Here is a 19,664-nt window from a genome sequence, read left to right on the forward strand (position 1 = left end):
TAGAATGATTTCATACTTCTGTTATGATGTCATTTTCTCGTAACATTAAAGCCAAGAGTCCTCCCCACCCAAGGGCAATGCCAGTTTCCCAGAAGGCTCATTTCTCAGAGCCAAGGCTCCAAAGATGCCAATGCAACCCATGCTGATACTCAAGTCTCATGTTTTTCTCAATTTTATGCTTAATTTGCTCCTTTTGGTTTTATGTATTTTGACACAGCTAAGGGTATGTGGGGATTTCCCCAAAGTCCTTTAAATGCTATAAAACTTTAATACAGGCAGATAAAAACAATCATAAGCCATGCCTCCAAGCCCTCACATTTAGTTCTTTATTTGAGTTAGGCACTAACCAGTTTTAGACACTTAGATTTTCAAGTACTTGCACTGCTTTAAATGCCCTTGTGCCTTTCCTCGCCCCACCTAAATGAAAATTACGTTCTATCCATAACCTGGGTAGAATCTTTACAATTCTTAAATTATCATCATAATGGCCTATATATCGTGCATGAGCCAATGCAATTTAATCTGGTTCAGAATAAAGCCAAAATGGATGCCCAATTCCCAATCCTAGGCATGCAACCCTGAAATGCCTTTTGGAAAAAATGAAATAGTGCTCCTGGAAGTCTGTTGAGTTAGTCTGTTTTCAGCATAATTGCCTTCTCTCAGCTTCCTAATACCCTTAAAACCTCTGAGAGTCTTTAATGTACAAAGTTCAGCAAAAATACCTTCAAAGCAGATTAGTTCTAATTATGTTTAATATTTGTTTGCTGCCTTATTAATAGAATAAACTACATTTGCTCTAAAAAGAAATTCACTTAACTGCATGTCAGTCACCCAAATTTTAAGCGTACAAATGAAATGGAAAACATTTATTACACAAATTTAATTACAATTCTAAGAAATAAACATGCAAATTAGATAGGGTTCAATTTGCAGATGCTAATCCTCATCCTTGATCTTGTTCCTTTTCTCCCTGATTTTCAGTCTGTGCCTCCTCTTGATTCCTAGGGAGCCAGGCAGCAAGAGGTTTGGTTTTTCACAGTCGGAGGATCTCTGTTTTAAAGAAGTGTTATATTTAGCACATCTGGCATAGTAGCAGTAAACAAACATTACGGTCTTTGTAACACTTTTGTGCAGGTGCCTTCCCCCCATTTTATTAGGTCTATGCCTTCCAAGCCTCTGTGTTCATTACACCTGAAATGACCCATCTCGACTATGGAGGGGTCCCTAGACAGAAGTTATGAATTAATGTTTCAAAACACAAACTCCAGTTGAGTCCAATATAGGGGAAAATTACTATTTGCAAAATAATGTGATTCCGGGGCTTAAATTAAATTCTTTTGACCAAGGACAGCCTCCTTTATTACTTTTTTATTTCCTGGAGGCTTTCCCTTGAGGCTCCCCACCCAGAAGGAGTTACCAATTCAAGTTGCAGTCTGACCAAGGTTGCTTTTTTATACATATACAGCTCCAGAGGGGCGGGGGCGGGTGGCGAGGGGAGAATAACTGCTTGGTCCTGCAAAGACATCTGTTTCTCATCTCCGTTTGCTGTGGCAAAGGAGAAGAAAGTCTTTTGCAAAGGGTGGGAAAGGCACAGATTTCTTTCTTTCTTTCTCTTTTAAATCACACGCACGCACAACAAAAAAGTAAACCAAATAAAAAAGAGACGACATCTCAGAAGGTTGCAGAGTGAATACATTATTCGGCTGGAGCCGAGCCCCCAGGGCTGGGGCGGGAGCCCGGGAGAGCGTGGGGTCTGGGCTGCGGGCTGGAGCTGGGCCCGCGTGTCCCCGGGCACCGGGAGGGGAGGGGAGTGGAGGGGAGGAGAGAAGGAGGGAGGGCGGGAAGGAGGGAAGAAGGCAGGGGGCGGGCTGGGGTGAGGGGAAGGCGCCCCGTGTGCTGCCTGAGGAGCAGCGGCGGCGGCGGCGGCGGCGGCGGGAGCAGAGGGAGGGAGGGAAGGAGAGCGGGCGCGCTTGTCATGTTCCTTTTCTCACCCTGGGGGCATCCTGCAGAACCTCTCCTCGGAAACCCACGGGGAAATGGCAAACAGGATTGACGGGTTTCACACGCTCCTCGCTAGACAGAGCCGCTCATTACCATAACCGTCTGCAGCGACGGCGGCGCAGCACCCCAGTCGCGGCGGCGGGACCTGCCGGGACCCTCGCCCGCCGCGCTCCAGCGGCCACCGCCGACCGGGCCGCTGGGCCGGGACCCGCGCGAGTGTGTACCGGCGGCCGGGCTGGCGCCGAGCCCGGAGAGGGCCAGGAGCAGCTCGAGAGCCGCGGCCGCCGCCTTCCGGCTGACCCCGCGGTAAGAGCCGGGCTGGGCGCGGGCGGCGGGGGCGGAGAGGCCGGGCCGGGTGGAGCACGACAGCCGGTCCCCTCGGGCGTCTTCTGGGGCTGACTGGCTCCCGCGCGCCCTTCCGGCCCGGGGGCTGCTCCGGGGTCACCGAGTGGACGCGCACCGGCCGAAGCGGGACCCGGGGCGGCTGGGGCGCCGGGGCGCTGCTAGGCGCGGAGGCGGCGCGGGCTTTTTTCCCGGCGCTGGCGAGCGCCGCGGAGCCTTTACCCGGGCGGGAACCACCGCCGCCTCTAGGGCTGCTCGCGCTGCAGCCCGCGCGCACTGAGGCGAGTCTAGGGGCGGGTGGGGACCACAGCTCTAGTGAGACCCCAGGGTCCTCAGTGGCCGCTTATTCCCTTGTCCTGGGGGACGGGGGTCAGTAGGAGGTATGCCACCAGGTCTGGACGCCGCGGCGCTTGGCAGGTGGGGAGGGAGGGATGGTGGATGTCAGGAGCGCGCGTTTGCAAGAAAAAGGAATAGCTGCAGGAGCTGACACCTTCTGTCCCCCCCGCCACCTCCGCCCCCGCACTCTCCTCCCAGGCAGCCGAGCCGCGCTGCGGGCGGCGGCGGCTCCTCTGTCCTCAGCTCACCTCCCCGGCGGGCTCGGCTGCTGCCCGCCTGGTCCACGCCTCCGCCTCTCTCCTCCCTGCCTCCCCTCCCGCCTCCACTGCCCTAGCAACTTTCCGGAGTGCCCGGCCGGGACCGCAGAGGCGGGGGGAGAGGCGGCTCCGCGGCCGAGGGTGGCGCGGACACGGCGGGCGCCTGCGGGAGGCACGGGCAGAGTCCTGGCCGCCCGGCTCCAACGGATGCGCAGGGCGATCCCGCAGGCGCGGGCTCCGAGTGGGTTTGGCCGGCGAAGGGGGGAGGGCCGGGCAGGCATCTGCTGCGGGCTGGAGCGCGGGCCGGGGCCAGCCTCTTTAGAGCCCTGCCAACCGCCGTGAGTCATTTCCTTGGAATCCTACCTTTGGTGTTTATTGCCCTTAGAAGGAAACTTGGTTTTAAAAAAAAAAAAAAGAAGAAGAAGAAAAGGAAGAATAATCATAGCTCTTATTCTTCAGGAGAGGCGCACGGCTCCAGCACCGTGGAAAGACAACTTGCCTTTGTTCCCAGACACTTGGGGTGTTGTTTACTTTCTCCTTCGGTCGGCGGCCTGCAGGGCTCTGCCCGCTTCCCCGGAGAGGGGCTTGGGCTGCGGCACCGACACGCGAGGGTGTGTCAGTGTGGGAACTCGGACGTGGTGTCTGCTGCCCGCCTGCAGGGGGTGGGTCTCTAAACCTCGGACCCCAGTCTTAGGCCTGGGATGAGGAGACCTGGCTCCCGGGCTCGGGCACCCGGGCACCCCCTCGTCTCCCTCCTGCTCAGCAGCCACATTCCAGCCCCAGAACCCGACCTAAAGATTTTGGCCTTTCAGAACTGCAGCTGAGGAAATGTATTTCCCAGGGCAGACAGGTGTACTGCTGGGACTCGTAGAAAAGTAGTATCTCTCTATTTAGAAGGGTTGAAGGATTTCATGCCACCCACCCAGCCCCTTCCACCACCACCACTACCACGAGCTGGACAAGCTGTTGAGGTCTTGTTAGGAACAGTGTCAGGTCAAGGGCTTGATTACACCTGGGCAGGACAGCTAAGACCGGCAGTGTCAAAGGTGTATCGAAAATACCAGCCCTTTACTTTCTTGCATTTCAGTATTGGAATCAGACCTCTAACTTCTATGATGCTCTTAATAAAATGTTTTCTAATGATGGATGAAGGGGAGGGGTTGGCAAAGAGTGACCAGGATCGCCTGTTGGATGGAAGGCATCACTGAATCTGCAGCTACCCTGTTATGTGTGCTACTTCTATTGGCATCATCATGACTCCAAGGAAAGAAGAAGCCCAACTCATCTGGAAAAACCAAGTTGTATAGAAATGCCTGGTAACTTTACTGTGAACATTTGCTGGAAAAACTTGACACTTTAGCCCTTGGCCTTCTGGGAATGCTTGAGGTGTCATTCTAATACATTCCCTTGGCTGACGAAACAGACATGCAGGAGCCTGAGGATAAAAGGTTAGGACCTTTCTAGTTTTTATTTTTTTTAAACACTTGTGTAGACAAAACACACTTTAACACCGTTCTTTTGAATTCACTCACCAATGATGTTAAAAAACAAAATTTATATGTACATCTTTGTGACTCTAGTATTAACAGCACACAAATTTGTGAATTTCAACTTCTGAACTCAGTAACAGAATTATAATGTAAATCTCATTGTACTGAGAAAAAATGACAGTTTGGATCTGTACATATAATACAAATAAAAAGAATCATGGCTTCGTGCCCCATACTCCAATATTTCATGAACGTTAAACTTGCCTTCTTAATTTCTTAACATCCCAGTGTAAGTTCTGGATAGACTAGGAAGGTTCAATTGCAAAATCTCCTCCCTGCTCCCAAATAATCCCAACTCATTTATTTTTTTATTCGGACTTACATAAATCACTCTTGGAACTCACCTCTCCAGTTTAGGATTTTGTGTGTAAAAGTTTCCCATTCAAGAAAAGAAAAACTTACTGAAACTAGATATCATAAAAGGAAAGAAACAGCCAAGATAAAAACTATTATGCCATGTTTCAAGTTCAAATGCATGAGTAGAATTTCGTGCGGGAAACAATACTAACAAATTGAAATGCTGAAATCCTTAACAACCAAAAAGCTACAAGGATAAGTCATTAAAATATAAACAAACTCTTACTAACATAAAATAGCACAGGACCCATATAATGTCCTTTTAAACAAAGGTAATTGCTGCTAGGGGCCTGCAAATGCTTCTCTGTCTTATGCGATATGGATTTGTCAACGTGCTTTGGTTTATATGTAATAAAATTTCCATGTAGGCAAAAAGCTTGGATCTTATTCCCAGAATCTAGCACAAAGTGAGTGTAAATTTCAAGCAAGAAAATACTGTGGCAGTCAATGAGACAGGGGCTACTGACTCTGAGAAAAAGCTATATAATTCATGTGCTCCTGGCAATAGCACTTCCTGATACAGTTGTCTCTTAGATAAGTTAAGAAATTGGACCATTTCGTAAGAGTCTTCCAGGAAATAAATACTTGGTTTGGATGTCGAGTTTGAGGGGTGATAGAATGGCTTAGTTTGTGAAATCAGTGTGGTCTAAATTTCTTGATCGATGACTCAAAGAACAGAATAAATGGCATGTCCAACCATTTCTTTTTAGAGAATTAATTGAACCTTTTTTATTCTCTTGAAATAAGGTTTTCTAATAAGTCCTTGCTGCAGCCTCTTTGGAGGGCATTTTAAAAGAAAGGGGGTGGGTAATTTAGCAGCCCAAATCAGCTGGGTCCTAATTCCAGCCACTGACCTGGACACCTCCCCTGTATGTCAGAACGCCTGACTTACTTCTTCAGTGAGGTTGGGACAGAATTTCAGGTCTCAGAGAGGAGTCTGGGTGATGGAGTCATTGCTGCCAAGAGCTGCTCTGTTAGCCAGAAGGACATTGTTTCTTAATGAAGCCCTTCCCCTTGTGCCTTTCCTCCTTTTACCTGGAAGTGGACCCTTGTTATAACATGTAGGTAATAATAGTCTCCCACGAGACAATAGTAGATTCACTCTTTCCCCCAAACATTACAAGCTGTATAATTTGGAGAAGAAAGCAAGAACTAGACCCTTAGCGTCTATTTGAAAGACAATCAATCTTCAAGGAAGCAGGCCTGTCATCACTCTTTGTGACAGTTCTTTAAACGGCAAAGTGAGATAGTGGAGGTTTGGGTCTCGTAAAGGAATTGGTGGATAATAAGGCACTGAGGCAGCTCTGCAGTCACCACTGATCTATGGCCCCGAGGTCTTCTGGCTTTAGATCCTCTTCTCCTTTGCACTCACTCTGGACCCCACCTTGAGCCCTACTTAGGACCAGGTGAAGACACTGAGCCCCCAGGGAAAGGCCCCCACCACCCAAGGTGCCGAGGAGCCCAGGGCGCATCCCAAGAGTAGAGAGGCTCCCAGTTTCCCCGCAGACCCTGGGGAAGGGCGTGAACTGGACAGAAGCGCAGTGGTGTTTTGCCTCTTGGGAAGTTTCTGCCTTGCCTCTGGGCTTTGCGGTGTGGAGTTGTCCGCTGCCTCTGGCCCTGAAGCCCTGGCTCCTGTTTAATATTCCGCCTGCTCCGTTGATGTTGTGCTTGGCTCCTGTGGGACTGCAACTCATGGCTGGAAACTGGAGCCAATTTTCTGTCTTCATCTCTCAGTGTTTTGACTGGAGGCAGATCCAGTTCAGGCCAATCAGGGCTGGTGGAAACAACTACCAAGTGTGTCTCTGTCTGCTTCGCTTTGGGAGAAGAAAGTGGAGAGAGCCCCAGAATGTTGTAGAGGAACTGGCCCTGCAGAAACAGAGGAAGAGGGGGCAGCGGGCAGCGGAACAGACTGAAGCTGAGAGCATCAGTAGGGATTCCGGGGAAGATTTCTGTCTCCTCCTTCCTTTTCTTTTGATTGATTAGCGGATTTCATCAAAGGAGACTCTCAGGGGATTGACTAGAAAATTGATTTTGCCTTATTAATAGAAAGACAGCGGCAAGGGTTTTGGCCTTGCCTCTTAGCGGTACATTTTCTGTGGAAGGTCAGGAGGAAAATGTGTTTAGGAGGCAAAGCAGCTGTCTGGAAGAGGGCTGAGGGGAATCTGAGAACAATAAGAAATGGGGTTTTTAAAGATCCGCCCATGAAATGCAGATTGCTGAGCACAGAGGCTGAGCTAATAGCAGCAAGAGAGTTTGCTGAGGTTTTCTTTGAAAAAATAATAAAATGTTTCAGGGCAAAGGGGAGGACTGAGACGTAAAAGTTTCCCAAAGCAAACGAAGAAGGAGCCAAGGCCATCCCCTGGCTTGCTCTTGATTAGGGCTGTTTTCTTTTTTTTTCAGATCTGAGGCTGTCAGAGATGACTCTGGTTCTGTCCATGAATAGATTCTGCGAGCCCATTGTCTCGGAAGGAGCTGCTGAAATTGCCGGGTACCAGACACTATGGGAGGCTGACAGCTACGGAGGCCCAAGCCCCCCAGCGCCAGCACAGGCTCCTCTGCAGGGAGACCGGGGAGCTGGTCCCCCGCTGGCAGGTACTGCCCTTGACCTTCCCCTGCTGCCCTCTGCGGCCAGACTGATGGGCAACGGTGGTGTCTGGGGCGCCCTTCTGAGCTGAGAGAGCTCGTGCTCCAGGGACGTCCCAGGCTGCCTGTGTACCGCTCATAAGTGAGCCCAAGCCTCCAGGGAAAGGACCAGGAGTGATGTTAATTGCATTCAAACCTGAGTTTCCATGTGCTGCTGCTTCGGGTAAAAGTCAGGCATCTGTATTTTTAAGAGAACCAAACCAGATCTTGAAACTTCAGTTTGAGTTTCAGTTTTCTACCTTCTGGAACTGTATGGTTCTCTCAGAGCTGCACAAGCCCTGGTGGGCTTGACAATGAAATCTTTATCCCATGAGACATAAAGGAATCTGCACTTTGGGCCAGCAGCTATGTGGCTCTTCTTTTTATTAAGCGTGCAATTGGCTTTGGTATTATAGGAAAAAAAAAATTTTAAGCCCAGAAAAAAATATGTTCTCCCTGATTCTTTATTCTTATACTTTAAGGTGAGGTCCTTTGGATTTTTGTGTAGTACTAGTGATTGGAAAAAAACCAAAAACCTAAAATGTAAAATGAGTACTTGTTGAAGTCAGATTTGCTAAAAAGGATTAAAAACTTGCTCTTTAAAAATTAGACCCTATTTTTATTCATGGTTGATATGTTACATTTTTGAGAGCAAAAAGGACTTTTGTTACCCTGAATTTTAATTTTAAATTTAAAAATTTAAAATTTTAAAAGAAGGAATATTATGACTCCAGTGTGCAGATAATAATTTGCTTACTTACTGAGAGCCAGTAATATTTAAATGTTATTTGGTTATTAGTGCTTACAGTTAAAGATACATACATTTGAACAGTGGTGTTATATTACCATGGGTTTAATTAAATAATTGGAATAAATACTAATATTATTTCAGAGTTATTACACTACTCCCCTTTATGAATGTTGCTGTTTGCCTGTGCACAGAGTTAAGATTCTGAGTATTTAGTAAGTGCTGAAATATGTCATTTTCGTCTATAATTGTCTAGAAATCCTTGCCTAGCCTGGGTCACAGGATTCCGTATGATAGCAACTATTAAGACTAATGTTTATTTTTAATCACCACATGTACAGACAAATACGTAGCCAAGTTATCTTCTAAAAGGCAAGGCAAGGAAAGTATTTTGTTTGGAGAACCTCTGGCAAACCGCATGTCATTTGTCGTATCTGATTTATTACCACAGGATCACATTACAGGGGAATTTCAAATCCTATAACAACATCCAAGATCACATACTTTAAGAGGAAGTATGTGGAAGAAGAGGATTTTCACCCACCACTCAGCAGCTGTAGCCATAAAGTATGTTTTTTTTAATAGTCATTATTTTTATTAAGAGTTTAAGATACTTAGTAACAGTTGCTTGATCCATTTCCAGAAATTAAATTGTTCCACCCAAGCAATGAAAATGAGCCACTTCTCAGCAGAGCCATATTAATCGTTGTCACTTTTTTGGGTCCTGTGTTATTTTTCACAAGTATTTGAAGAAAGAGCCAGCAAGAGCTCCTCTGCCCAGAAATAACAAAATTATATAATCTGAAGAATGTCTTTTTTACTAATGATTTCATTTTCTCAAGTTGCATTAAGGGTCATTGTGACTGGTGCTTTCACATGTGCAGAAATGCACCTGTTCTTTCCTGACCTGTTCCCCCTGTCTGAGCTCCAGCTACCATGGCCAATGCCACACGTATGTGCCTACACGGGGGTGGTCACCCAGGGCTTTTCCTGACCTCTCAGCGGGGGACTCACCATCCTTTGAACGTGTGCATGAAAGTAAGAAACGTCCTTCATGGTGCATTCATTACACATGTTTCATTTGTTAAAATATATAATTCATTCCCAGGAAAAGACCAAAGCTGACTTTTTTGCATGTATAAGAAGAAAATAACAGGATTGGGAAAGTGCACAGAAGTACGAAACTGGCTATCTAAGCTTTTGAAATACCAGTTCCTTTTCCTTATGGCTACCTTCCTTCAAAAACAATCTGCTGGTTTAATCGAGGAGAGGATAACCCAGACCAGAGTTTTTTGAAACTCAGAGAAGAATTTTAATTTTTTAATCATCTTCCTCACTTGTTACTCCCTCTCCCCCACTCCCACCCTTTAGATGTTGCTTTGACTCTGCTCATAAAATGTCATCAGCATGCATTGGCAGGTGCTGGGCTTTCCCCTGCATTTGTAGTTCCTCCGTTAGGTCAGCTTGGGCTGGTTTAATTCACAGCTCCTCAGGCTGGCTTTTTTTTTTTTTTATGACCTGGAAGAGCTAGCCCCCAGGACACAAGCATTTTAAGTCCTTTTTGGTTTCTGTGTTGTGGCTTATAGCAGTTTTCCAAATTGCCACTGGGTTTGTAGCAATGATCACACAGTGATGGTATCACACAGCTCAGGAGTGAGTCGTCTGATTCCCTCTCTGCATCTTTCCACCTGCCCAACACCAGAAAAAGCCTACTTTGGCCCTTCAACCAACAGTTCCTTTTAGGGTTTGAGCCTCATTCATTATTTTTGTCCTTCTATCAAGCAAAGATAATTGCAAGAATGAAACCCAGAAAAACAGCCAGAGAGAGCCATGAGATCTGACAGCCAGATCTCATGCCCCTTGACGGCTAGGCCAGGGTCTGAAGTATACTTATGATGACCTGCATGTTGGCATACTCTAAAAAGCATTTATTGACATATAATATATATGTGTCACATAAAGGCCCAAGTGTCATAAGAGTCCAGCCTGATGAATTTCACAAAGTGTGAAATAGTCGTATAACTAACATCCAGATAAAGAAACAACATAACCAGCAACCCAGAACCTTTCCTGTGTCCCCTTTTAGTCACTACCTCTCTGCCCTCCAAAGAACCCCCTCTCCTGACTTCTAACAGCATAGATTAGTTTTGTGCATTTCGGCATCCCCCTCACCAGCCATTAAAGAGCAGACATCCTGACCTGTCCCTGCCGAGTTCTGCACTGTGGCTGGATTTCCCAGTGCTCGACATCACCAGTGAGTCTGCTGGGAAGGGGAGACATGAGCAGCCCCTGGGACAGCATCTCTAAATCAACCTGGGGAAACAAGATCACAGACTCCCAGACTCCCAAACTGCCAAGAGAGAAATGTGCTGTGATGATATTTTAATATAGACCATTTCCTAAGCTTTCTCTTCCTTTTTTGATTTTTAGACCATCTCAATCTTTGAGGAACGAGCCCACATCCTTTATATGTCCTTAGAAAAGCTAAAGTTTATCGATGATCCTGAAGTGTACCTCCGAAGATCTGTCCTTATAAACAATTTGATGAAAAGGATCCATGGAGAGATTATCATGCAGAATAACTGGTGCTTTCCTGCCTGTTCTTTCAATGGCACCTCTGCCCAGGAGTGGTTTATGGCTCAAGACTGTCCTTACCGGAAACGACCTCGGATGGCCAAAGAGGAGTGTGAAAAGTTTCATGCCTGCTGCTTGTACCAAGAATGTGGTGGTCACTACCTAAATTTACCCCTTTCTGTCAATGCTAATGTCGGAAATGCCTCCACCACTGCCTCTTCCTCCTCCTCATCTTCCTCTTCCTCTCCCCCTCTGCCTTTACCGAGCTGTTCCCACCAGGTGGATTTTGATGTAGGCAGTGCACCTATTTACAAGGGCGATGGCCAGATACCTGCCAATGAAATCTTTGTTACTAATGTGAGGTCACTTGGTGTCCAGGAAAAGGCCAAATTAAACGAGAAAGCAAATGATGACACCAACAGGGATGGTGGCCCCCTAAGCCATGAACCTGTGGGAAATGACCTTGCTTTTGAGTGCAAAGGCCAATTTTATGATTATTTTGAGACTGGATATAATGAAAAGAGCAATGTAAGTGAGTCGTGGAAAAAGTCCTTAAGGAAAAAGGAGCCTTCACCAAGTAACAAACTGTGCTGCAGCAAAGGAAGTAAGATATGAGCCGTCTTCTCCCCGAAACTTTGACGCACGCACAGCATGATCAATTAGCTCTCATAAATTGTATTTTGAATGGATTTTAGAGTTTTGTACAACTGATACAATTATGCCATGAACATGCCATGTCATTTTAATGCCTGGAGAGCAGATTGCATAAGACACCTGTATAGTAGGCATCGGCGAGCTACTTATAAATGTGGTGACGTTACCGAGAACACAGTTGACGCTTAAAAGTATATCTTAGTTTTCTTACAGAAAAGATCAGTAGATTAGAATGGGGGGGGCAATGTGCCCTTGTGATATTTCCGTGGCCTCCAGGAGCCTGTCACTAGCGAAGAACCTTCCACCTGTTTGCCACTTAATTAGGTAGTTATTGGGTAAGCAAATCAATATAACCAGCAAAGAATGTCTGCTGCTTCTCTGTGATACAGTATTTTTTTTTCTGACTAAAAGACTGAAGACAGGGAGCTAGGTGAAATGGCTTCCTGGTGCTGTTAAGTGTTTGGATTCAACAGTCAGTGTGTGACAGATGAAAACAGGAATAGAACGTAACGAGGCACACCTGTCTAGGGGCAGCAATCAACAAGATGAGTAGAGGCTAATCCCTGCTTGCCTGTGATGGGTGATGAGGCTTTTAGAGATATATTATACAGGGCGATTTGTGGTGCCTTACTTTATCTTAATTTTTGCCAGTGTGAAAATTAAGGATAAATCAGAGTACAGCAGGGATTTAACAAACAGGAAAAAAAAAAAACACAGGGTGGATCAATATTGTTTGGAAACCGTTAATGTCGAACTATTGCATTCAACTTTTGATTCAACATCTCTATTCTTCCTTTGTTTTTGATGCCCAATTGCTTTCGGATTTGGCATTTTTAGAAAGGGGTGGAGGAAACAATAGACAGAGCTGTTAGAAACCAGCACTGGCTGCTCGAGCTTTTCTATGGCAACGGTCTGTTGCTGGGGTTTGGGTTTTCTGGGTTTTGGGTTGTTTTGTTTCGCTTTCTTGTCCAATGAAGTTCATGAACCAGTGGCATGCATCATACTTTAATCTGTTTTGCATCATTTCACTCGTTTAGATTATAAAAGCATGTGGTTTTTTATATATGACTTTTGCTGTTGATTACGAAGCACAATGTTGATAAATGATGTGGTGATCAATAAGGTTTTATCTTAAAGAATGTAAAGATTTTAGTTTGGGGAAGTTATTTTGGAGAAATGGGACTCAGTCGGCAAAAGCTCCTATGTATTTGGTCAACATTTTTCTCAATCATTTCTTTCATTTGTGCATTGGCAAGGATGTTCAGAGTACCCCTCTGACCATCCTTCCTTCCACACCAGCCAACTCCGCCTGCTAAACTGTATTCCCATTTCCAAGGTTACTGGCTGACTTGGGCCTCCTTACACACTACTTCACAGGAACCAAATGCCAAACGGAGGAAATAAGTAAGTCCTCCCAGTTTCTCCAAGATAAAGCTTTTTTATTATTGCTATTAATATTAAATATAGGTCTCATTCATACAGTGTATGAGTAGGATCATCATTTGGACAATGTCCACAAGGACCAATTTTTAAAACCTGTTCTTGTGTTATGGCTGAATAGTGATGTTTTGTCCTTTATTTTCAATATTTGATAAACATTTGATGTTGAAAACTTAGATGATAGATGCTTGTATATGATTGTGTTGTTGTAATAAAGTGAAGTTTTCTTGATATATATTTATTAAAATGATCAAAATTCATTTAGATTTTCTTATTTTAATGACTGTTGGCTATGTTTCTCTTTTCCATTGCTCTTTCTCCTTTAAAAAACTCAAAATGTCTAGAAACTGTCATGGGCAGTGGCCACACAGGCGTTTTCAAAGTTAGAGTGTACTTTGAGAGGCCCATCTAACAGGTGTTTCAGAATGCTCCTAGTTTGTAGGTTTAGATTTCTGTTGATTAAGAGCACAGTAAATGATGTGGTTTGTGATCGATAAGGTTTTATCTTAAAGGATCTGAAGGTTTTCATTTTTATAAAGTTTCTGAAAAAAATAGCATAACATGAAGCCATAAATACTGAATCCTAGCTGATTCCTTTATGAAATGTCAAATTGTCAAGAAGATGGCCCATGTGTAAACGGTTAAAATAGCTACAGAGGTTATTGCCAGTAGTATTCCATGCAATTCTGTATTGTTGTTACTCTTAGAGGCTAATATTTCATTTGATAAAAGGGGCAAGCTAGTTGGAAGCTAGTTAATTTGCCAAAAGTAGCATTCTTATTGTGAGCGTAATACATCATGGAGATTTAAATATGAAAGAAAGGACTTATATTTTTGCTTTTTAATTTTCCACAGAACCCACTAGCGCTTCTTTGCAGGATGACGGGTGCCTTTGAATCCAGCAGCATTAAAATGTGTAATATTTAGTAATCAAGTTTTTGTTTCTAGGACATTTCCAGCATACTTTTTCTTTACTAAAAAATAATCCCTAAACACCCATCCAAGTAACAAAAATGTTTCTGGTGTTGGTGTGAAAGCGTTAGGGCTTCCTCTGTGCCTACCTTGTGATTTCTACTCAAGAGCTGTTAAGTTAGATTTTCCAGAGTGGTCAAGGCTCCCCTTCATAGTTAAGTTAAGCCTATGAATTGGGTTCTATAGTTATATCCTCAGAGATGGGAAAAGCTAAGACCGCCCTCCACAGCACACTGCTGTCTCTCCAGCTGGAAGTAACACCTTTTCTTATTGCTCTGCTTTCTTTGCTTTAAGGAAAAGCTCATATGGCCGAATCCAGACTTTTAAAAGTTGAATGAGGGGAAACCTTCACTTAAGAAAATGGCCCAGCTCCCCAAATGTGCCTTTAATTGCTACTCCCCTAGGCATCTAGGTGCATGTCTGTAACCAAATCATTAACCTCTGCCTCTGGTCCTTCCTCTCTTAAAGTGTGTGATTTGTAGAGGATAGCCTGGCAAAGGCCCTTTAAAAGGGCAAAGGTATCATTATATGCTTCCACTCTTAAAATCCTATTATTCTAAAGTTCACCTTGAAGGTGTCCTAGGGACAGGATTGTAGGCACAGGGACCTGGGAGGAAAACTTTAACGAAAAACTTAAACCTAGTGGCAGTGGCTATCTGACAACAATCAATAATTAGGGTAAAGCATCTTCGGCCTGATCTTTTAAGACAATGGAAATGTTGAACATTTTACCTGCTACTTTGTTAAATAGATGCTGAAGCGGGTGAATGTAAGGTATTTGCTTTTAGAGCTCATAGATTATAACTCCATCAAAGCATGGCTACCCACCCGTCCAAACGTGAACTTGCACTACAGCTTCCCTTGAGTACTTCTTTTCTGTGCATCAAGAAGAGAGCCAAGAACAACTTGCAGAAGACATGGGTGTTAAGAGGTACCAGCCTCACAATAAATATCAGACAGGGATATAAGGGTTTGTTTGCAATGCAGCTAAGCTTTCATGTCCCTCAAACAACTTATGAGCAGAAAACGTTTTTGAAAATAATTAGCTGTTCAAATCCACTTTTATGACAGTCCCTGAAATTTCTAGTCATTGTATTTGGAGTGAAATCACATTCCTGCCAGTTTTACTAGGCCTTATTCAAAAACAAGGATTCAACATGGCATCAATAATGGTGGTTTAAACTAGATACAGAAATGTCCTGTGAAGAGAAGAATGAAATCAATATTTAAATAATAAAAGAGACAATGTATGTTTTCTAGGATTTCATTTTAAGATTGTTGTGCTTTGATTCTGTGGTTTAAAATAAATGCATTAAGGATCTTTTAAGTTAACTGCACGATGCCTCCAGTGCTTTCTTAGTTGTAGTATAGTGAATAAGCAAGGTATATTCTCTTCACTTGGCTAAAACTTCTCCATTTTATGTGATGCAGCTACATGACCTGGAGTAACTCAGTTACTAGTTTAGAGATTATTTCCAGCCCTGTGTACTTGCCATATTTTAGCTGGGAGAATTCACTTAGGAAAAGCACTTGCAAAGATGTAAGTTATGAACACTTGAATCTCACATCCTGCCATAAAGTGCATCAGCAAGTGAGTTCAATAAAACATGCTGTTTAAAATAGTCTGTAATTTCCTGTTTCTGCATTTCCCTTCAGTATCTGTGACAGGCTGAAGAACGATGACTAAACGAAGGGAATTTACACAAGCTAGTCTGGTGGTGTTTGCAAACCATCACCATGAGCTTCATCTTCTCTGGTAAACAATTCTCTGGTGGGCTGTCTATTGCTGTATTTTTTTCCCTTGGTGTTGGTCCAATTTGTTAATTTTTAAAATGCAAACTACTTATTCACAGCCTGGAAACACCTGCTTTTGACCACAATGAAACTGATGGAATGTATGGAGATGAATTAGTCGTTTCTCATGAAATTTCCCGTATTTCTCAACCCCAGTCAATGGAACTGTTCCTTTCATTTAACATTATGAAATCTTATTAAATGCCATATCTTGGGGGGGAGAACACACACAGAAAAGAACTACAGAGATGTAAGTTGTGATCTTGCTTCCTGCTGAGATCCCAAGACAGTGGGTAAATAGCAGAACTTTGGGGAGGGGGGGATGGGTTTCAGCAGGAGTTGCCTCCAATCAGGTCATTCCATGGGAGCAGCTGAGTCCAGGCATCAGGTGTGTGATCCTCCACCACCCCATCTGATTGGTCAGCTCACACATGAACCCAACCCAGATACTTCTAGACACGGTGCTTTTCTGCAGATGTCTTCTGAGGCAACTGCAATGAGCTAAGCTCAGATGTGACGTATCCCTTGTATTCTGTCAATTAAGAAGTGAGCAGATCTCTCTGAAACACATCTGGCACAGTGCTCAGGCATCTATACCATCCTCAAACTCACACAACCCCTGTGTGCATAATAAGGAGAAGATGGAGAATGACAGCCTTCAAGGCAAGGGATTTCAGCAAAAGTTTGGGGAGTTGATCTCTGATGGAGTGGAGGGGAAGAAGTCTGGGAAATCCAGCACTCCACGTGCACTGAGGAGTGTGTTCACTTTCTTTACGGAGAAGTCTAAAGATTAAAAAGGAAAGAAGGCAATTTTTTTGTCAAACCTCTTTATGAAGACAAGAAAAACCATTTCAGGTACTAAGGGATTTCCTTGATTTTTTTTAGGAAGAGAGAAATGGCTTGTCTGTCCTTTCTGGGAGCTGGGAGGGGTTCTCATTGTTGTTCTTCAAGTCCTTAGATGCTGCGCTTTTCAATAAACCAACCAAACTGTCTTTGTGACTAAGTATAGGCATTAGCTCATATCTCCTATTCAGTTCAGGCACAATGGTTGCGGGTTTCTCGTGAAACTGGAATACAGCAGAGGGTTAAGAGTACGGGACTTGGAGTCAAACTGCCTGGATGCAAATTCCAGCTCTGCCAGTGCAGCTGTGCAAACTTGGCCTTGGCCAGCAAGCCACTTCACTTCCTAGCACCTCAGTTTCCTTGTCTGTAAAATGGGGTGGCATGCCGTACCCACCTTGTCAGTTTGTCATGATTAAAGACTTTAATATTGGGGAAGTGGCTTGATCTTGCCCGGGCACACATTATGGGTGTGAAATAGCAGTGAGCCTCCATGACTTCTCCGCTAATGTCCCCGGACCCCCTGAAAGCTGGAGCTGACAGTACCAGATCCTCTTTGGGGAAATTATTCGGCCTCCTGGGTTTTGTACAGCAAATTTGAAATTAAATAGGGGGATGGTGTCAAACCTGGGGACCCAGGACCCTTAGACAGCTATGAAAGTAGTCATTGGTTTTCCTGAGATATGTTTAATATTTCAAAAGCTTATTGGAAATCATAAAATTTCCTGAAAGCAGTTGTATAATTGTCAGATTTCTTTACCCTTGGCTAGAATTAAATCAGCTCTGGGTTAACACAGCACAAACTGAGAAGAAACTCTGGGAAAATGAAGGCATTTTTCCCAATAAATAAATTTATTTTGAGGATAGTATCTTTCAGAACATTGGCTACCTGAAAGGCGTAAGAGGTGTCCTTTACAAATGAAAAGATTAAAAACCACTGACCTCTGATTCACCCCTAGGATTTGCCAAAGTTCAAGTTTATCCAATTACTATATTGAATGATTCTCTTAGACCTAGTGTTTCCTCAGGAAAAAATACATTATGGAGTAAATAAATACAGACCAAGCATTATTCCTTATGTTCCTATATCTGATAATGGAGGCCAAAACAGAATTTTCTGTATAATTATAACTTCGAGGACATGGCCTCAAAGTAGTTATAAAATAACTTCGATACAGTTTCCACTTACAAGATCTAAGTTTAGAAACAGCTCAACTAGGGAGTGGTTGCCCCTACTTCAAGACCTCATTTCTTTCTATGTTGCCTTTAAACTCAGAGCCCAATTGATGACTTCAAAATAGGATTTCATTTTTAAAATTACATTTCCGTGTCTCTCGATGTTCCAAGAGTATATATTTTTCCATAAGCTGAGGTACATCACCTGTAGTGATGCTTGCTGATTGCTAGGACTGAAATGAAGACAAAACTGAACCATATAGTTTGAGAATGAGAAATTGGTGCCAGAGTGAGAGAAAATGCAGTGTTGTGCCGTGATGGTTCCAGAACTTCTCTGGGACAGGTTCTCCTCCTACCCAACCGAGCTCTAGGATCTCATAAGTGACACCAGTAGTTGCCATTTGAGCTAGCAGAACAGCTGAGATGGGCATGGGGTGGGAGGACACGTCAACCTGCCCAGGGAGATCCAGGCTGGCCATCTCCAGACTCTTGTTCTCCCCTTACTTGGAAACTCAGCAGCTGGAGGAGATTTTTTTTTAAATTAATTTATTTATTTGGCTGTGTTGGGTCTTCCTTGCTGCGCGCGTGATTTCTCTAGCTGCGGAGAGCGGGGGCTACTCCTCGTTGCGGTGTGCTGTCTTCTCATTGTGGTGGCTTCTCTTTGTTGTGGAGCACCAGCTCTAGGCGCGTGGGCTTCCGCAGGTGCGGCATGCAGGCTCAGTAGTTGTGGTTCGTGGGCTCTAGAGCACAGGCTCTGTAGTTGTGGCACAGGGCCTTAGTTGCTCCGCGGCATGTGGGATCTTCCCAGACCAGGGCTCCGAACCTGTGGTCCCTGAATTGGCAGGCAGATTCTTAACCACTGCGCCACCAGGAAAGTCCAGGAGGATTGTTAACCACTGCACACCAGGGAAGTCCCTTGGAGTAGATTTTTTATTTTCCAGCGGGTAGTATTCCAACCAGTAAGCATGCTCAGTTGGAATTCTTAACCAGTCTAGCCTTAACCTAGCTGGTTTTAGCCAAGATGACTAAATGTGCAAGGGACATGAGGCATTGGCAGGTGTGTGTGTGGGGGGGGATCTCTCTGGAAAAGGTATTAGTCTGCACAGAAAGGACCCATAAAGAAATCCTGGGGCCATCTGTCTATCTGTGTGTTGCAATGGATGAATGAATAGATAAATGTTAGGAAGAACCCTGGGGTGGAGTTTGCAAGAATTGATTGATTTCCAATCCTTATGCTCATTATAGAGCAGACACGGTTTAACTCATTCTACAATTTTCTAACTTTTTACCTATAGTCTATTGCACTGGTTTCTGATCAAATGACTTCTGTTTCTTAACCATAGAAATATAACCAAGTATGTTGAGAGCTCTAGATTAGGAGTTAGGAGGCAGGTTCTTGCCGGGCTGTACCACTCACTAGCTGTCTAACCATCAACAAGCCCTTAATTTCTGAGTCTTAATTTCCCATCTGTTAAATGATGAGGCTCCACTCAAAGGGCCTTGGTCTCCTCTGGCCCTGACATTTGTGATTCTAACAACCGGAAATCTTTCTGAAGATTTTCACTTGAATTTTCTACACGTGTCACTCCTTCCTTTACTTCCCCAGTATGCCTTTATTATTTTTCCCCCAGTGAAACCGAGCTACTGCTTCTGGATGTTTCTTAAAGAATAAATCTCTGAGTTTTCGTCCAGATGATTGTATTCTGCATATGGTTGCTAACCAATTGGCTGAAATACATTCCTCCGGATAGGCCACGCTCCCCCGCGGTGTCTCAGTACAGTTACCCTCCCCCTCCCCGGAGAGGACTCCCCCCCATCCATTAGCCCATTAGCTCCACACATTCGGAGCCAGCCGGGCGCAGCGCCGCTCCTCCTGACACAAGATTGTCCTCCCCTTCAAGCAGCCAGCCTGCCTGTCCTACGCAGGCAGGAGATCCGAGAACCCTCTTCTCTCTCATGTTTATGAGCAAAGAAATAGCGGACTTTCCCCCTTCTTTTTGT

At 44.6% G+C, this 19,664-nt stretch overlaps 1 protein-coding gene across 2 annotated transcripts; it reads left to right on the forward strand.

The window, feature by feature from the left end:
• The first annotated feature begins 1,946 nt into the window (after positions 1 to 1,946).
• Positions 1,947 to 13,141, forward strand: SERTAD4 (SERTA domain containing 4). 2 transcript variants are annotated; one of them, XM_033438079.2, is made up of 5 exons: positions 1,947 to 2,307; positions 4,024 to 4,384; positions 7,244 to 7,435; positions 8,665 to 8,780; positions 10,644 to 13,141. In XM_033438079.2, exons 3-5 carry the CDS (start codon positions 7,261 to 7,263, stop codon positions 11,400 to 11,402), a joined length of 1,050 nt encoding a protein of 349 aa, XP_033293970.1. In that variant the 5' UTR covers positions 1,947 to 2,307; positions 4,024 to 4,384; positions 7,244 to 7,260; the 3' UTR covers positions 11,403 to 13,141. The 2 variants fall into 2 exon arrangements, with proteins under 2 accessions (XP_033293970.1, XP_004275342.1); XM_004275294.3 differs by lacking the exon at positions 4,024 to 4,384.
• The last annotated feature ends 6,523 nt before the right edge of the window (positions 13,142 to 19,664 follow it).

The sequence above is a fragment of the Orcinus orca genome, chromosome 1 (assembly GCF_937001465.1).
Source record: "Orcinus orca chromosome 1, mOrcOrc1.1, whole genome shotgun sequence".
NCBI lineage: Eukaryota > Metazoa > Chordata > Mammalia > Artiodactyla > Delphinidae > Orcinus > Orcinus orca.